Here is a 19,396-nt window from a genome sequence, read left to right on the forward strand (position 1 = left end):
ACTGTTCACACAAATAAGAAAAGCACTGACCAAAACGGCAAAACGTCGTAGTTCTTGTACAAAAGCAAATAAGTCTTGCTTAACTCTAGTTCAAACCTTGGTAAAAATTGTGGGTTTGTATCAAACAATGAACACAAGCTATCATATAACATAAGCAGGGGGCACCCAATGGACGGTCAATTATATGTGAACACTATAAGCGGTTTTCAACATAATTGTTCTTAAGGTTTGCGTTGACAAGATCAAACCACCAGTGCACTCGGCAACTTCAGGATGATTTTAAATTGTGTCCAACGTTGTTCATTGGACAAGAATGGCTCAGGAGTGCGGAGCTAATTGAATCGGCAATAATATATTTCCCTTTTATGCTCACTGTCATCCGAGGAACGAGTTTGGTATTGAGCGGCGACAGTGCGGATCTGCGTACAGAAGAATATAAAGTGGCCAGATGTGTAGACGTGCCCACGTCCAGACTCTGAATAATTCACAGTCATGACATGAATGTTTCAGTGGGAGCAATCCTGCAGCTTTACAAGGGCAGCGCTCATATCGTTGCATAGTGTGGGCTTCTGAAAGCAACAAAATGGGACTTATGTAATGTGGCGTGCTTGCCCGCAATTGCTGTTTACCTTTCAGGCAGAGCGTTGCAAAACATTTCATTTGAGCCTGTTAGGGTCTTATATCAAAGCTTGATCGATATTGGCAGATTGACGTTGTGATGTCTCATCTAATTTAACGTCGTTTTGGCCACCTGCATTTCAGTCTGACCTTTGCAGTGTTAGCTATCGCTGACCTAAAACATTCACCATCTCAACCATTCCCCTCCCCCAGCCCCCACTTGTTTGTGCAGTTACTTTGGGGAGAAGATGGCAGGTTACGTTTATTGTCCCATTGTCCCCATCGGTTCATCCAGCGATCTGTCAATTCATTTACTTGTCTTCATGGTCATCTGACCTGGCGCTTGTCCTCATTATGGTTGTCGCAGAGCTGGAGCTTAGGCCAGCCGATTTTACGCAAGAGGCGGGGTACACCCTGGAATGGTCCTCGGCCAGTCACACCTGCAGGCAAACAAGCGTTCACACCAATGGACTAGTTAGCGTCTTCAATGAAGCTAACATGCATGCATATTTTCGGAATGGGGGAGGAAGCTGAACATTCCACGCAGGCACAGGGAGAACAATCAAACTCCACACGGGAAGGGCCCAGCCGGGATTTGAACCTAAAACGACCTCAACTGTCAGGAGGACATGCTAACCACGATTCCAACGTACTGCGCCACAACCTTTTTTTTTCCCCATTCCATTCTTTCACTAAGTTGTGACAGCTCTGCCCGCATCTCATCTCTAACCTCACCTGTGTTATTCCTGCTCCCTTCTAGTCTCTCCTCAGCATACCAGGCTCTCCCTTCCTGTCCCGCCATAACAGCAAGAGCAGCATCTTCAGTTTCAAGGGCCGCGGCAAGGACGTGGGTTCAGAGAACGAGTTTGCGGACGACGAACACAGCACGGTGGAGGAATGCGAGGAGCGCCGGGGGTCCTTGTTCAGCCCGTACCGGCGCAGCAGCTATAGTGGTTACCACGGGAAGAGGAACAGCACGGTGGATTGCAACGGCGTGGTGTCCCTCATCGGCCCCGGGCCCGGTGGACGCCTTCTGCCTGAGGTGAAAATAGATAAGGCAGCTACTGACAACAGTGTAAGGAAGTCAATGAGCAGACCTATCTAGGCATGGACCCCGATGCCCCTCTTGTCCGTTCCTCTCTTTCTTGATCTTCTGATCGATCTGTCATCTTTGCAAATCCGTATGTATCTCTTGGCTCAGCGCTCACCCCGCCCGCCCCCCTTCTCCCCTCCCCGACGCCTGCGGTGTATGCTCCCCTCCATAGTAAAGCAAAGGATGGAGTCATTAACAAACATACTTAAGGCAGCCCTACATGGGATAGGTTAGTGCAACTGGGTCTGTCACTGACTTTCCGGCAATTTTTATCTTATTCATTATTTTGAATGTCAGGGTGTGGTGCAAAATATGAATGCTTCTCAAATGACACCCGACATTTGTGATAATTCACCATTAGCCCGCTTTGAAAGCCACACGTAACATACTCCATGGCAGTGTGTTGCTGTGTTCCTCCTTCGGGCATCCAGGGCCTCTGCAAGTCTGTGTGGGTAGCCTTACAGTAGGAGGTGGAGTAGACAGCCAGCAGAGACATTTGATCTGCTTCCCCAATGCGTAGATCACATCTCAAAGTAACATATTTTAAATAGAAAAGGAGGGCTGCTGTCCTTGTATGTCTTGACCTTTCTCTGTTTTCCAAACTTCCTGATTAACATGACTGAACTGATTTTCTGTGGTAGTTTGGCAATAGTTAGCATGGTAGAGCCACAAAAAAAAAACAAAAAAAAAAAAAAGCATGACAAATGAGTCTGTAGATTCCTCTCTTCTTTGACTTGGAGCATGCTCATGCATGACAACTGGACTGATGTGAATGATGCGCTTATTATTATGAATTATTATTATTATTATCTCTTTCCAACTTTTGCATTCATAAAAGTAAACAGCAACATACAGAACCATCATTTTGCAAGCCAAAACCATGATATTGCAATGGCATGAAAAGCCCCAACATGCATTCCTGGAGAAGTAGTTGACAGCCAAGTCTTTTAATTTGGACAACCTCTCAAAATTTGCCATTAGGCAGAGTAGTTAATCTCACCTCTACATGAATTTACAGCGCATACAAAGGTCCTTTAACAAGCCTTGACACACACACACACACAAAATTGAAACATGCCTCGTGCCTTCCCCCAACAATCACGACGACTTTTTACTGCCAATGTTGTCCGCTTCACCGCTCCAGCCACCGGTGGTGATGTGGGATGGTGTTCATGTCCTCTCCATGGGTGCTTGATTCTTCCTCTCCCCCTGACAGCCCACTACTGAGGTTGAGGTGAAGAAGAAGCTGTCTGGCTCCCTGATGGTGTCTGTGGACCAGCTCAATACCTCCTTTGGGCGGAAAGAGCGGGCCAACAGTGTCATGAGCGTCATTACCAACACACTAGTGGAGGGTACTGCCTCTTTAACCCAGCTTTTTAACCTGCTCTTTCATTATTCTTTAACTAGGGCTGCTCTTATTGGTTGGTTAGTTTGACATGTATTTCCTGCTTATCCGCTTTGCATAGCCAGCCAGCAATACAGATACATACAATTGTTCTGTCACTCAAGACCTTTGCATGTCGGCTTGCATCGCGCGCCCGCACGTATGCTCGGTTGTGACGTCTGATCCGCGCTATGTCTTCAGAACTGGAGGAGTCCCAGCGCAAATGTCCACCGTGCTGGTATAAGTTTTCAAACACATTCCTCATATGGGAATGCTCCCCCACGTGGCTGAGGATTAAGGAGATTGTCAACCTGATAGTCATGGATCCCTTTGTGGACTTGGCCATCACCATCTGCATCGTCCTCAACACGCTCTTCATGGCCATGGAGCACTACCCCATGACACCCGACTTCGAGGACATGCTCTATGTGGGGAATCTGGTGAGTGAGTGGCAATGCAAATGTTTCTCGCGGGCTTGGAACCAGCCTTGTATGCATCCTCTACTATTTTACACACAGTAAGCTGACATGTTTGTTTGAGCCTCATCAACATCATAGAGATGCTGCACCACCTCTTCCCCGCACCCATAAGTCAAAATTGTGCAGTGAAATTCAAGGCATTGCAGATCATTTGATTATTTGATACTTCATTCACCGCTGTCAGGGAAATTAAACTGTCTGAGCAGCAATATTTACACAGAAACAATGTTTTTAAATCATACTTGCAACCAACACAGTCCAAATAAAAACAAAGAGCAGCATTAGATTAGCCTCCCTGGTAAGGTCTATTCAGGGGTACTGAAGAGGAGGGTCCATCGGGAAGTCGAATCTCAGATGAAAGATGAGCAGTGTGGTTTTCATCCCGGCCGTGGAACAGTGGACCAGCGCTACACCCTCGGTAGGGTCCTCGCGGGTGTATGGGAGTTTGCCCAACCACTCTACATGTGATTTGTGGACTTGGAGAAGGCGTTGGACTGTGTTCCTTGGGATTTCCGTTGGGGGTGCTTCAGGCGAAAGGGGTTCCGAACCCCCTGATATCGGCTGTTTGGTCCCTGTATGACCGGTGGCAGAGTTTGGTCTGCTTTGGTGGCAGTAAGTTGGATTCATTTCCAGTGACTGTTGAACTCCACCAAGGTTGTCCTCTGTCACTGAATCTCTTCATAACTTTTATGGGCAGAATTTTTAGGCGCAGTCGAGGTGTTGAGGGTGTGCGGTTTAGTGATCTCGGTATTTCATCTCTGCTTTTTGCAGATGATGTGATACTGTTGGCTTCATCAAGCTGCGAACTTCAACCCGCAATGGTTGGGATGAAAATCAGCACCTCCAAATCTGAGACCATTGCCTACAGTCGGAAATGGGTGGAGTGCCCTCTCTGGGTTGGGATTAGATCCTGCCACAAGTGGAGGAGTTCAAGTATCTTGGGGTCTTGTTCGTTCACAAGTGAGGGGAGGGTGGCGATCGACAGGCGGATTGGCGCAGCGTCTGCTGTGATGCGAACTCTGTATCGATCTGTCATGGAGAAGAAGGAGGTGAGCCTAAAGGCTAAATTCTCCATTTACCGTCACTCTATGTTCCTACCCTCACCTATGCCCACGAGCTGTGGGTCATGACCAAAAGAACAAGTTCCTTGATACAAGCGGCAAAAATAACTTTCCTCTGCATGGGGACCAGCCTCTCCCTTTGAGGGGCTCGGCATAGAACTGCTGCTTTTTGTACCATAGTTCCATTTTAATCTCACACACCCAATAGGGTGACAAAACAAGTCAAGATGACCTTTTTCACTGTTCACATTTTCGCTCTCGACTTACTATTGGCATTTTCCCATCGGGTGACGTAAACCACTGATCGTTGCTCATTGGTCCAGCAGATATATTATTCATGGGTCACTGTAACTTTTAAGGATATCTTAGATAACCCCGTGGCTGTTCCTTAGTTCTGGATTCATTGGTATTGCACGTCACCGTCTCGACTTTGCTGGTTGCTCGGACGGATCACTCCGTTGTCTTGCTGCCCTTCAGTCTCCTTGGGCAGGAAGTTACTTTCTTTGCCGTGCAGGAGTAAATATTGGAGAGCCTGTTTCTTCTCTGTTGTTGTTGTCGGGGCATCTCATTCATTGGGCATGTGAAGCCCTTTGAGACTTTGTTGTGATTAAGGGCTATATAAATACATTTGACATTCCCACTAATGCATTGAGTGCAGCATGGTTTTCATGGTTTCTCACTGTAAGACCGACCTCCCCAAAACAAGGCAGGAAAAGACAACCCAGTACTTTGAAGAAGAAAGCAAGTATCTTGGTTAATTTTCCTTTGTTGAATGTTTAAGATATACACATACAGTATTATTGTCTTTTTGGACCTTACTTGTTTACAGTAGATACAATTAGAATTGCCCAAATGAATGTTACAAACTACTTGTCTTATCCCAACAGTGATCCTTCATGATATTTATCCGACCCAATGTCTCCATCCTGCAAATGAATGCTCCCTTTAGTTTGGGGCCAAGCACAGAGCCATGGAAAGACCCTGTTGGAATCAATGTTTCTTATTATCCTGATGAATGAATGGCTTTTTGGAGCACTGATTTTTGCAAGCCTCTTTAATTTAGTGAGAATTTATGTTTTTCAGGGGTCCTCAAAATGCCCCCGTTGCCATTGCCAAACACCGGTTTCACCAATTGACGACACAAAATTTGGTGGAGATATGTCTATCATAATAGGACTCACATAAGAGCCCATGCCCAATTATAACAGGAGGTTAGCCATTTTAGGTGAACTCCACCTGGCGAATTTGCCTAAGTGAGCCTCATAAGAAGCAAGTCTTACGTTTGAACCATATCTTGCCATGAAAAAGGGGGTGCAAGTGCCCATTCGTCACTTGTCGCTGCTTTAATTTTGTATTTATTTGTTGTGCTTTGTTGATCTGTAAGGACAGATGTCAGAATAAAGGGGTTTGCGACCTTGGCAGTGCACAAGTACCTCACTGGTATTTCTCCTGCAGTCCAGTCCTAAGCTTCATTTTAACGTGTACTGTGGAGTCCTCAAGTCAAGTCCTTAGAGATGGAGCTGCCGCCACTATATTATGCATACTGCATTTTGTCTGCCAATCTCACTATTGCAAAAGTCATCTTCACAGTCCCATCACGTTTTTAATTATTGCCCTTGTTTCCTGCCTTCCCTCCTGTCAGGTGTTCACTGGGATCTTTGCTGGGGAAATGATGTTCAAACTAGTGGCTATGGATCCCTATTACTACTTCCAAGAGGCCTGGAATTGTTTTGACGGCTTCATCGTGACGCTGAGTTTAGTAGAGCTGGCTCTAGCTGACGTCGAGGGTCTGTCAGTGCTGCGGTCATTCCGACTGGTAAATGATCTTTTTAGCAACAGCACATTGACACAGCTTGTGACGTATGTTCATGTTGGGGGGAAAATGAAATGCATGCTATGTGTAGAGTTTAATGATTTGACATGACCCGACTAATGGTGCACCCCCGTCGCTCCCCCCTCTCTCCAGCTGAGAGTGTTTAAGCTCGCCAAGTCATGGCCGACTCTCAACATGCTGATCAAGATCATTGGCAACTCTGTGGGCGCTTTAGGGAACTTGACCCTTGTGTTGGCCATCATCGTCTTCATCTTTGCCGTGGTGGGCATGCAGCTGTTTGGAAAGAGTTACAAAGACTGTGTGTGCAAGATCGACGCTGACTGCGAACTCCCACGCTGGCACATGAACGACTTTTTCCACTCCTTCCTGATTGTCTTCCGGGTGCTGTGCGGCGAGTGGATTGAGACCATGTGGGATTGCATGGAGGTGGCCGGCCAGGCCATGTGCCTCATTGTCTTCATGATGGTCATGGTCATTGGCAACTTGGTGGTGAGTAGGTGTTGAGCAAACTATTCATATTGTGATATATCACAAACCTTCTTATATGTGACCGGCGCGGTGGTCGACTGGTTAGCACGTCCGCCTCACAGTTCAGAGGTCGTGGGTTTGATCCCGGCTCCGGCCTCCCTGTGTGGAGTTTGCATGTTCTCCCCGTGCCTGCGTGGGTTTCCTCCGGGTACTCCGGTTTCCTCCCACATTCCAAAAACATGCATGGTAAGTTGATTGGACTCTCTAAATTGCCCCTAGGTGTGATTGTGAGTGCGGATGTTTGTCTCTGTGTGCCCTGCAATTGGCTGGCAACCAATTCAGGGTGTCCCCCGCCTACTGCCCAAAGACAGCTGAGATAGGCTCCAGCACGCCCGCGACCCTTGTGAGGATAAGCGGTATGGATAATGAATGAATGAATGAATGTTTATATGTATAATATATATATATATATATATATATATATATATATATATATATATATATATATATATATATATATATATATATGTGTGTGTATGTATATATACATTTTTTTAAAAGTAAACAAATAATAATATTGCACTTAATTTGTAAAGCATCTTTAAAATCACACTAGAACACAAATCCCAGACAATAAAATGCAAACAACCTAATCACATAGCAGTAACATATTATGCATTGTTTTCACAATTTTAAACAGTTCCAAGGAGTCAAGGTACCGTTTTGTCAACACTTTACATGCCCTTTTTTTGTTGTTTTATTCAAATTAGCCTGTAATGAAGAGGAGGCCCTCTTGCATGCAAGCCTTCCCTATCCCATCTTCTGATGGACAAATGAAAGTACAGAATGTGTTAGCAGGATAATGAAGGGCGCAAGCCCCCATGAAGACAGCATGTATTCCCTCAGGGGGAATTACACTTTTCATTTACTCTCTGCATGTGGCGTATCACCAACTTCATCAAGCAATAAAGTATGTGCCGTGTATTAAAAGTTAATGCTGGAAGAGAATGCTAATAATCGGTGCATCCAACAACACTTGGTGCAGCTCTGCTTACCTGTCGCCAACTAAGTTTCGGCGCATGCCGGCCACATACAACCATCGCCGGTTATTTGTTGGCGCATGACGGTACATGTCACTTACCCAATCCTCACACCTCCAAAATCAGCACTTTTCAGTCGACCAAAAAAAAGGCATGTTTGTTCAGCCGTTAGAGAGCAAGCCATTTGCCCCACTTTAGTTTGATCAATAAATTAAAAAATATGGACTGAGCAAAAGTATAGATTTTTTTTCCAAAATACCAATTTACAAATTCTTACATAGGATGTTTCGGCCCAACACCAGTGATATATATTTTTGTAGTGAATTATTTAATTTTTTAAATGTGTATGCTTCATGGTTCTCGAGTCAGATTTTCTTCCAACAAATCGCAAACCACACTGTATTGTTGGAATATTATATTGCCATTGGCCCTGAAGGTTACCGTCTTTACTCGATGGATGCGTTCTGACGATGGCCCAAACTGCTACAACATTGGCGTACATTTTCTCCTTGTCCTTGTTGCAAAGGTGTTGAACCTGTTCCTTGCCTTGCTGCTGAGCTCATTCAGCGCAGACAACTTGGCAGCCACAGATGACGACGGCGAGCTTAACAATCTACAAATTTCCGTCATTCGCATCAAGAAAGGCATCGCGTGGTTCAAAGCCAAGATGCGGCTGCTGGTGGCCAGCCTGCTGAGGAAACCACCCATGGAGGACGAGCAGAAGCCTTTGGACGACATGTACGACAAGAAGCTGAACTGTATTGCCAACCATACCGGGGTGGACATAAACCGAGATCTGGACTATGCAAAGAACGGCAACGGAACGACCAGCGGCATTGGCAGCAGCGTGGGCAAGTATATGATCGATGAAGACCACATGTCGTTCATCCACAACCCCAACCTGACGGTCTGCGTACCCATTGCGGTCGGGGAGTCTGACTTTGAGAACCTTAATACGGAGGACTTCAGCAGCGAGTCAGACAATGAGAACAGCAAAGAGGTGAGTACAACTCAAAGCCCACTTCCAATGTTATTGGTGTTGTTGTTTTTTTTTTTTTTTTAACATGTGCGTCTTTTCAGCTGGACGACACCAGCTCGTCGGAGGGCAGCACCATTGACATCAAGCCAGATGTGGAGGAGGTGGTAGTGGTGGAGCCGGTGGAGGAATACATGGAACCAGAAGCATGTTGGACAGATGGTGAGGCCGCCGCTCCCATGGCGCCCATTACCTCCAGTCATCGCACCGAGACCCCCTTTGGGCTGAGTGACAATGATAGAGCAGCTGGGTGAAGGACGGTTTCATTATAAAGGCTCACTCGAGCATGCCCACTGTTTATCATCACTGTCTGACTCTCTCTATCCCTGTCACTGATCCCATGCCCTCAAGATATGTGTGAATATGCAGTGTGCCATTTTAAAAGACATTGGGAATATTGTTGTACTCGGTGGGGGATGTGTCAGTCAGAAATTTCAGTCAGGTCACTAGGAAGCCCGGGTTTGTTATTATTATTTAAATGATTTAATTAATTGAATAAAAACTTATTGTTATTATTATTATTACTATCATTATTATATGGATGGATATTGTTATTATCATTAGCATTATTACTGTACATCTTCATCTAAAAAGAATTTAAATGAGAGAGGCCCCACACATGATGAGGAAACTATGGTCATGTGCGTGCTTACTGTTCTTGTTGTGTGAAGTGTATTTGAGATAACTAACTCAGCACATCGCATATCTCCACCCTCAAGTGGGAGTCTCCTCCCCTAAGCCAAATGTCCCTTCTAGTACCAAACATGGACTTGGAAGTGACAGAGTGGTACCACCGGGCATCCAGACTGCCATAAAATACAAAAAAGAAGAAAGAGTAGTAGTAGTAGTGGTAGTAGTAGTAGTTAGCTAGGCTAACTGTTAGCTTTTCAGGGGAACATTGTGGTGGTTGGTTGTCACCTTTATTGTGCGGAATGTCTTTTGAGTGGCAATCAAGCTCAAAATCAGCCCAATTATGGTCCTGTGTGTACTGGATTTAAGGGATGGGAATCACAGAGTAACTGACACCACAATATTATCGCCATACTTTCAATGTGATGTCCCGATACAGCGATTCATACCGGCCGGAATTGCTTTTCAATAATGCAAGCAAAGTCAGTTGCCATATTTTAACACACTATCAAGGTTTTACATTCTGTAATTTTACCTGTTCTCCCAGAAGTATCCAGGACTTGAGCTCTTTAATGAATTCGACCTATTTATATGAGGCACCTAATCAAGCAAGAAAAGGGCACAGTCCCACTGAAACCCTGCTGTAATCTGCGACTTAGCACAGGATGATGCCTTCTTTAGAGACACGCATCCTGTGTTGCTGACAGTAGAATCCCCGTCTCCCCCTGTGTGCGCGCAGCGTGCGTGGCTAAGTACAAGTGCTGCGATGTCGACATCACCATGGGCTGGGGGAAGAGCTGGTGGTTCCTGAGGAAAACCTGCTACCTGATCGTGGAGCACAACTGGTTTGAGACGCTCATCATCTTTATGATCCTGCTCAGCAGTGGAGCTCTGGTGAGTCGGAGGCAAAAGAATGCACTTTATTAGATTTGAGTACTTACAGCCCAGTGTATTGTAGGAATGGGAGGGGTGCTATCAGACTGTAGTTCTATCTCCCTGCCTTGGTTAATGGACTGCACCATTTATCAAATTAGGGTTGTTTTTCTGCGGGGGTACGATGCTTATTCCCAAGTGTGTCAAATGCTACTTGAATAACAGCAAAGATTTCTGCACATCGTGATTAGCTGTACTTACCTGAAATGCATCACAGCGATTTATTCTCCCTGTGAATCACTGTTGGTCATGGTGCTGCACACACTTCATTAGCAAGATTGTAAATCATCCAGAGATAATGCTTCCCTTGCGCATAACCTATTTGTGTCTTGTTTCTCCCAAAGGCCTTTGAGGATGTGTACATTGAGCAAAGGAAAACCATCCGGATCATTTTGGAGTACGCAGACAGGGTTTTCACCTACATATTCATCCTGGAGATGCTGCTGAAATGGGTTGCGTACGGCTTCGTCAAATATTTCACCAACGCTTGGTGTTGGCTGGACTTCTTCATTGTGGACGTAAGTGCATCCCTTGTCTCTATTAGAGCATTTAGTTACCCCGCCACCACACCTTGGTCCACATGTAAAATTGCATCTTTATACGTTACATTTAATACAAGTAAATAACAATAACTAAATGCCAATGCAACACTGTTACTGCTTGCGTTCATCATATTGCGAATAAAGTCATGTTTTGGGGATATTAAAAATACATGTGAATATACTTTGTACTTAGACATACTGATGTAGGATCTGATGTTTTTAGCTTCCTATTGTCAACTGACAGTGGTTAGGTTGCTAATGTAATGATGGTTCACTGGGTGTAAAGGCATGTGGTCTATTTAATTTCTAATAGATGCTTTTATAGTATTGTATAAGCAGGACTCCAGACTAACTTTTTTTTGTTTACAAGGAGCACAGTGGCCCCTAGCTTGAAGTTTTAGGGGCGCATATGAATCACAAATTGCCTTGCGAAGTACCTATTCACATTTCCACTCATTTTCACTGTTTCTGAGTGTGGAGCAGAAGTTTGTCAGCAACAAAAGATATTCAAGTGTTCAAAAAAACAATATCAGCAAATTTACTGGTTAAGCATGCGTGGCTAGATGAAAAATTGAGATGCACTGTCTCAAATTTTAGGGGCAACATGCCACCATTCAGGGGTAGTCTGGAGCCCTGAGTGTATTTTACAATATCATTGTGCATCTGCCCACATGAAATGGACACATGCCTTTTACCTCCCGATCAATCAAGTTTTTGTGATTGGTTTGCTCCTCTGAGACGCTTCTATACTGTACTGTATGTGCCACAATACTCACTACAGGACCAAATTCTCTGACTGATGCAACATTCTGAAATAGCATTTGAAGAAATGATTGTTGCAAACAATTATTAACTCGCCTACTAATTGCAGCCATATTCAAGTGACGCTCAGAGCTGTGGGATGTTTCAAAGAAGTGTCTTTGCTTGTCTGACTTGTAAGAAGTTGTTGTAGTTGTTGTTGATATGAGCCTACCAATGTCCTCTTTTTCTACTCCTTGTGTCTTGTGTCAAGTTTGAAGGACCAGAAAAAGAGAAGATTCATCATTCTATTCTGAGGCACTTACACTTTAGACAGTACCATTTACACTTTAGACAGTACCATTTTATCTTAGCTTATTGCTGAATGATTTCAATGTATGGAAGTGGAAGAATTTTCCATAAGTATAAAACTTTTGTTTTATAAAGTAGGCATTTGAAAAGGATAAAATCTTCTCTGACTTCTGTCCTTCTTCTTGAACTAAATGTCTCTCCACAGTGTCCAACACCTCAGCTCAAACCTGTGAATGAACTCCTGTCAGTGACCACCATGCGGAGTAAAACTCAATTGCAAACACAAGCGTCAACATCCCACAATTGTCACTGACCTTTTGCTAAGACAAACCCTCCTTAGCTCTTGTGGCTAAATCCAGTGCTCCTGTCTGAGAAAACTCAATGCCATTTTTAAAAAAAAGTATATTTGAGATGGAAGCAGTCAGAAGGGTGTGTAGGTGCCTTTGAAGGCTACATCACCGGATCAAAGTAACACAAGTAAATAAGTAAGGGTGGATTTACAGTGCAGGTTCAATGGAACTCCAATAAATTTCATGCCTACATTTCTTACTCTCCATTTCCGTATAGATTACACGTGATGAAATAGATGAAACAATGCACATGCAAATGCACAAATCAGGTGTAAATAATTAAACAAGTGTCAACAACTGGTCGAAATGCCAATTAGGGGATATCCAATCAGCATGTCCAAGCATTTCTAAGAGGGCTGATTCGGCACTGAAGATATCTAATTCCATGCATTTTTTTCTCTTTCACATTGCCACAGTGTACGTCAAGATTTTGAAACTTGGAAGCAAAACATCTGAATTGTGTCACTTAATGCGAAACAAACTGAGATGGACGCTAACTGATATATTTTACAGAAGAGCAAAAGTCAACCAAGTACTGTAAGGCAACAACGATGTCAAGGAGCAGTACTTTCTGTAAAGTTAGCTATGCTCTTAGCTTACTACTGTTATTCATCCATCCATTTGATATAGCGCTTATCGTCATTAGGATCAGAGACATTCAGCCGATCCCATGAGACTTTTATTGGGCAAAGGGGGGGATACGTCACTCACTTGCAGGGCATATATTGGACAATTTAGGGTTATCAGTAAACCTAACATGATTTTGGAATGTAGGAAAGGATCCCATGCAAGCTCGGGAAGAACATGCAAGTTCCACACATGAAGGCCGGATCTTAGATTAAAACCCTGAAACTCAGAACTATGAGGCAGACATACGTAACTAGTTGGCCTTTGTGCTGCCCACTTTTACAATCATTCAAAAGCAAAAAGGAATAAGCCTATAGAAACACTCCAACCAGGAGCACCAAGCTAATGGGCCAACTAGGTCTCACGTTAGTAGCATAATGTTAGCATTTTGGTTAATAAATGGCCAACAGAAAAAACAAACAAACATTATTTTACTAGTACGATTGCTTTGCTTAAATGTACCTAAAACGTTTTTGAAAATTCTATAATATATAATGATCTTAATGTAGCGCAACCAGAATATGTCTGACCTCTATTTTGTACTGCACTGTGATTGGCCACTCTGCATTTACAGGGCGTGGCTTTGCAAAAGGTCATCTGTTAATATAAATGCACAAATCATTTTTCGCTATACAGTACACACAATGCCCCCATATATATATATATATATATATATGTATATATATATATATATATATATATATATATATATATATATATATATATAATATGTAGATGTATATATATATATATATATATATATATATATAATATGTAGATGTGTATATATATATATATATATATATATATATATATATATATATATATATATATATATATATATATATACACACATCTACATATTATATATATATATATATATATATATATATACTGAGGGGTATGAATAATATTTTGGGCTTGACTGTAGGCCTATCCCTATTTAAAATTAATTGACTGCGAACAGTCAAGACCGAAATTATTCTTACTGCTGGATTATTAATAATTTTGGGCTTGACTGTATACAGTATGCTTGCGGCCATTTTTTTTTTTTTAATGTTAGGATTCCACATAGACTTTTGAGCAAGGGTGGGCAACTCCGTTGCTCAAAGGCCAGTATGCTGGATGTTTTTTGTATGTCTCCCTCCTCCTGATCATTTGAATCAGGTGTTTTTGAGCAGGGACACATACGATATATAACATCCAGGGCACTGGCACTCAAGGACTGGAGTTCCCCATCCCTGCTTTAGAGGTCGCTTTGTTCCAAGTTGTTGCTATTGGAGTCTCCCTCTCAGTAGGTGTGTTCGCAAGCACTTGGGCTGGTGCGGCTTCCCAAGCCATCAGTGATGAATGTGCTGTGAAGCGTGACAACCTTTTTCCCCACATCCCCCTCCTCACTCCCTCTGGAAAGTGTAACCTCTACAATGTGATGATGTTTTGCTGAGATGTAATGATGGTGGGTGACAGGCGCCCAGCGGTAAGTTTGGTCTTCACTAGCGCTCCCCCTGTAAAGAAAAAAAAACTAAAATGTTTGAATTGTGGTGGTTGGTGTTGTGGCCTCTGCTGTGCTGTGTTGTGGGTTGCAACTGTTGCAGTGAACTTGCAAAGCGGGGTGGGGCACCATCATTAAAGCAGCCCATCTTATTCTTTGTGTGGATGCACCTGACTCTTTCCTCCATCACCCTTCTGTTACTGCATCTTTTTCTTGTCTGTCTGTCTGTCCACATTTGTGTCTGCTTTGCAGTGTTGATGTGAACAGCAGGGAGCGTCGGATGTAGAATCTAGTGTTGAATGTTAAATGTTGCTCTAGTAAAGTTGTACATGTTAAAGGAGACATATTTGCATTTTTGGGGCACAATTTAAAACAGTTTGCAGGTGCCCTTATAAAAGGTCTCTGACACTCTTCACTCAAAGTAGACAAAGGATAAAGAATGACAGTACACTTAACATTCACTTCTATCGGCCAGGTTAAAATTCTTTGTTTTGGGGGGAGGTGCTTCTGTTTCATGTAAATGAGCCACTGCTCTCCCAGCCCCCCCGTGCTGAACAAGCAATATCAAGTGTGCTTTTCTTAATGAGTGGCTACTATGAAAATAAACAAGTGCTCATAAAAAAAAACATTGCATTTTTGTGCGTGGAAAGGTATAGGCATTTACAAAGTTGCATAATTTCTCCCTTGATTGGTTGGCAGGCACTCCAGAGACCCACATTTTTGTATATAAGCAATTAAAAGTCACATTTCCATAATATGTCCCCTTTAACATTTGGATTAAATGTACATATACTTTGGTTCAAAATTGAGGTGCAGTGTGTGAACACGAGCCTAGCAAGTGTCATTCTTCATTCATTCCTTCTTTTTCCACTCAGATTATTTTTCATGGTTTTATTGTGTTTTTCCCTTCTGGTTTTAGTTGGCTTTATTTCTGTTTGTTTTGCGCTGTCGTCATCCGGGATCACAGCCCCAGATGTCATTGGCCTTGAATTGCAGAAGGACGCCGAGACACTGAGGCCACGCCCACCCAGCTGGCCCAGCTCGGGGCCATATGCCGGGCACCCCGAATGGGTGCGCTCCATGGGGTCAGGCTGAAGGTGATAAATACCCCAAACACTGTAGCGTAGATGAAGGCAAAATTTTTATTTTAAAAGGCTGCATGCGGTATCCATAAAACTAAGTCATTGATTTCTAGTAGATGGACTTGGCCTAATAATTACTAGTCTTTGCTTTTCCCTCCACAATTTTATCTGTAACCACTTTTGCTGACTTTCCTCTGACACCGGTTAAAATGAAGATTTTGCCTATACAATCCTCCCTACGTGACTTTGGTAAGATTTGGGTGTTTATGTTTTCCATGTGGTGCGTTTGACCACTTGGTCACTTGGTGTCAGTCGCTGGTTGGAGGTGCACTCATGTGTTGACTATTGATATTTTCCTTGTTTGTAAGAAACGGCTACACCCCTCAGCCCTAGTCTTTCAACATATGTACAATTTGTATTAATGAACAGGTGACACAAGACGAGAAGAATGTGAGCCTCAGTAAGTGGTATGACAATACTGGCGGACTGTTATTAACTGTACTGGCAATATTTTAAGTAGCATGATGAATTACCAGAGGTGGGCATTCCGTCAGTACTGACAGAAGGTCCGTCAGTCCGTTAGTGACGGGCGCCCGTTTTATTGGCAAATGACGAATGACGGGAAACTTAAAAAAAAACGATGGACTAAGCACTGACAGAAGTAGGTTTTCATCCGTCACTGGAATCGTCACTAACTGGGTCAGTACTGACGGCCCTTCTCACTCCGTCACAGATGGACTGCTGTTTCGCTGATGACTGATGGAAATACGCGCTGCGTGTCGCACAGGTGTTTGTTCGCCGGGGTGAATACACCGGGAATGCTTCTAGCGGAGTGGAGAAGGGGCTTCTTGTCCTCCGACGGAAAAAAAAAGTTCGAACGTCGCTAGTCAATCTGTGACCTGTGGTGCTGAATATCGGTTCTCATTCTCCAAGCCTGCTGCTTTTTTAGGTCATCCTGACCATTGAAGGAAGCTGGCTGTGTTACCTTTCGCCGGTCCCACAGGCCGCAATGTCATTGTCCCATGTTGTTTTATTTCACCAATCACCGTGATGTGTGTGTCGGCCTGTTTTTAAACGTTATTTATTTGTGTGTCTAATTGTGCTGCAAATGCGTATGATGTAGTAAGTAGGACGTTTTCGACGCCGATTGGCTGTTGCCGCCGCGCCGCCGCTGAAGGAGAAGTTCTAACAAGCCTAAAAAAGTGGTAACTAAACGTAATTTAGTGATGACAGTAGCGTGGTTAAGATAACGATGATGCAGTGATGGACTGTCCTAAAATAGCGGTGACGAACTGTAATTTAGTGATGACCAAAGCGTGGTTAAAATAATGATGATGGAGTGATGGACTGACAATGATAGAAATGGTCAACTTGAAATAACGACGGACGATGACGGATTGGTGGCCCGGCCACTGGTGAATGACAAATGATGGACCGACAAAATTTACTGACGTGCCCACCTCTGTTAATCACAAGTATGAGCAGAAGTTATTCAGTCTAAATGAGGAGAAGTAATAAACGTTACATCTAATTTTTTTTTAACATTGTCACAAAAGTATATGATGTATTTAACCATGATATTGAATGCTAAAACCCAGCAAACCTAATAAATAAATAAATACATAAATAAATTAAACCCTACCTTCTGTTCACGATTGACAAATGTAGACAGCTAAAGTCCCTATCTCACTGAGAAGGTGAATATTTATGAGTGTTGCCGAAGGTAGCTAGTTCACGTCAAGGTTTGTCAGGATTCGTGCAAGGTCGCAAACATTTGCCAAATGTTTCTAGAGGTTTGCCAACTTGTGAACATGTTTAAAATTTGCTTGTGACAAGAAATGTAGAGGCGAATGTCAGGGGAACACCCGGAGAACATTTGGCGAATGTTTGTGACCTTGAACGAACCCTGACAATTACACAACATTGGCTGCCTTCGCAAACACTCACATACGTTCACCTCTCAGTGGGATCGGGGCTTAATCAGTTCCCTGCTAGCATGAGAGGTAGTCTACATCCTCATTCAGTGCTTCAACCATGGCAGACAGACTCAAATGCGCTACAGCAGTCACAGAAACCCAAAAAAGCTGCCCAATGCCACTGGCCGAGTCTAATCGAGAGAATGGATCAAAAATAGAAAGTAACAACCTAGCAAAACAAAATAATGCGCTTATTTTGGCAAAGAAAGAATAGTTGTAAAAGGAGACATGAAACAAGATAGGCTAACTGTTATTATACTTATGTGGTAATTACAACGGTTCCAAACGCCTCTTGTCATTTTTATTCTTTTGAATGACTTGTGAGACACGTATTACACTCAGGCGCAAACTCTCACAACCAGTCGCTCCTCTTTTTGAGTCCGCCAACAGGACCTGCTTCAGGTTTGCTTCCTGATCGGCTACCGTTCCCTTTCACATTACTGTCACGGAGCCCGCATTTACACTGTTAACACACCCCATGCCGCGGGATAATTGCTGGATAGGGTATGGTGTGCTGAATTGGGCTCAGAATTGGCCCGATTATTGGTATGTGCGTAGCAGGCTTTAAAAGAAGCAACATTTTTGCATTTGTGGCACAAAAAGTCACAAGGAGTCAAAGAACAAGCGAGACAAACGCACACCTTTGATGCTGGCTGAAATCAGATTGAACGAGGCGCACTGCTGGTTGGTGAAATGTGATGATGGTTCCAACTCCAAAGTTGTTTTTGTTAATTTTGGCAAAACTTCAAATTGTACAACTTTTGGGACTTGTGTTTTGTCCATCTTTGTAATGGCCGGCAGTGTACTGGAGGTGATCCTCCCAAGTCTTTGCTGCATTTCTTACCAAGCGGCCATCAAAAAACATTAGCGCTGATTATTGATCTCTCTCACTATCACCCATTTCCTCCTCCTGTTAACGATGCAGTGCTGTAAATGTGATGGGCTTAGATCAGCTCTACGGGCAGCAGCAGCAGGGGCTCCGTGGTTAACAAACAGGCCACTTAGGCTCATGTCATCATTTGGTTGAATGCATGTAATTTGCATTTTGCACTTAAAACATTTGACACAAGAGGGGCTGCATCCGTTTCTTGCCATGTGCTGTTAATTGTGTACAACTGGACTGTAGTCAGTAAGGTTTTGCTGTCCTCCAAGTGTTTACAAATCCATCAGGTGTCCAACCCTGTCTCTCGTGTGTGGTTCATGTGACTGTGGCTCCCCTATTTGAACCCCCTACCCCAACAACAACTGTGTGACCATTTGAACTTACATGATGTATGAGAAATGATGGCAGCCCAGTGACACTCTTGTACATGTTGACTTGTATTCTTTCTCTTAGGTACCGTTAGTTTGTCTGTTCTTAAATTGTGATTGGGATTTGAGCCCAAGAGCGACATGGAGAGACAATGTTAGAGGGGCAAGGGTAAGGCTCTCCAATCTGTTGGGTGTTTAATCGACTCCTGCAGGGTGACCTCTCTTCTTCTTCCCCGTGCCTTCCCCTCCCCAAGTCATCCTGTGTCCCCCCTCCCCCCCCAGCTCTTCTCGCTTGTACTAAACTGCGTCACGTTCTTCTCTGCCTGATTTGCCCTTGATTTGAGTCATATGTCTCTCTCTCCCTCTCTCTTTCTCTCTCTCTCTCTTTCCCTCCCTCTCCCTCGCTCTCTCTCTCTCTCCTTCCATCACTCACTCTTTCTCTCCGTCTCG

General features: G+C 43.7%; 1 protein-coding gene across 4 annotated transcripts in view; it reads left to right on the top strand.

Moving 5' to 3' along the window:
• scn8aa (sodium channel, voltage gated, type VIII, alpha subunit a) overlaps positions 1–19,396 on the top strand; it is a 75,378-nt gene that overhangs the window by 39,538 nt on the left and 16,444 nt on the right. For 3 of the 4 annotated variants that reach the window (XM_086048126.1, XM_086048109.1, XM_086048118.1), the window contains exons 12-20: positions 1,379–1,693; positions 2,928–3,063; positions 3,297–3,535; positions 6,278–6,451; positions 6,602–6,958; positions 8,504–8,977; positions 9,058–9,175; positions 10,383–10,537; positions 10,921–11,094. In XM_086048126.1, coding sequence (XP_085904252.1) covers positions 1,379–1,693; positions 2,928–3,063; positions 3,297–3,535; positions 6,278–6,451; positions 6,602–6,958; positions 8,504–8,977; positions 9,058–9,175; positions 10,383–10,537; positions 10,921–11,094 — 2,142 coding nt within the window. The remainder of the gene's footprint in view (positions 1–1,378; positions 1,694–2,927; positions 3,064–3,296; positions 3,536–6,277; positions 6,452–6,601; positions 6,959–8,503; positions 8,978–9,057; positions 9,176–10,382; positions 10,538–10,920; positions 11,095–19,396) is intronic. The other variant, XM_086048135.1, reaches the window with a different exon arrangement.

This window comes from Filicampus tigris, chromosome 1 (assembly GCF_054856515.1).
Source record: "Filicampus tigris isolate MCC_2025a chromosome 1, RoL_Ftig_1.0, whole genome shotgun sequence".
Lineage (NCBI taxonomy): Eukaryota > Metazoa > Chordata > Actinopteri > Syngnathiformes > Syngnathidae > Filicampus > Filicampus tigris.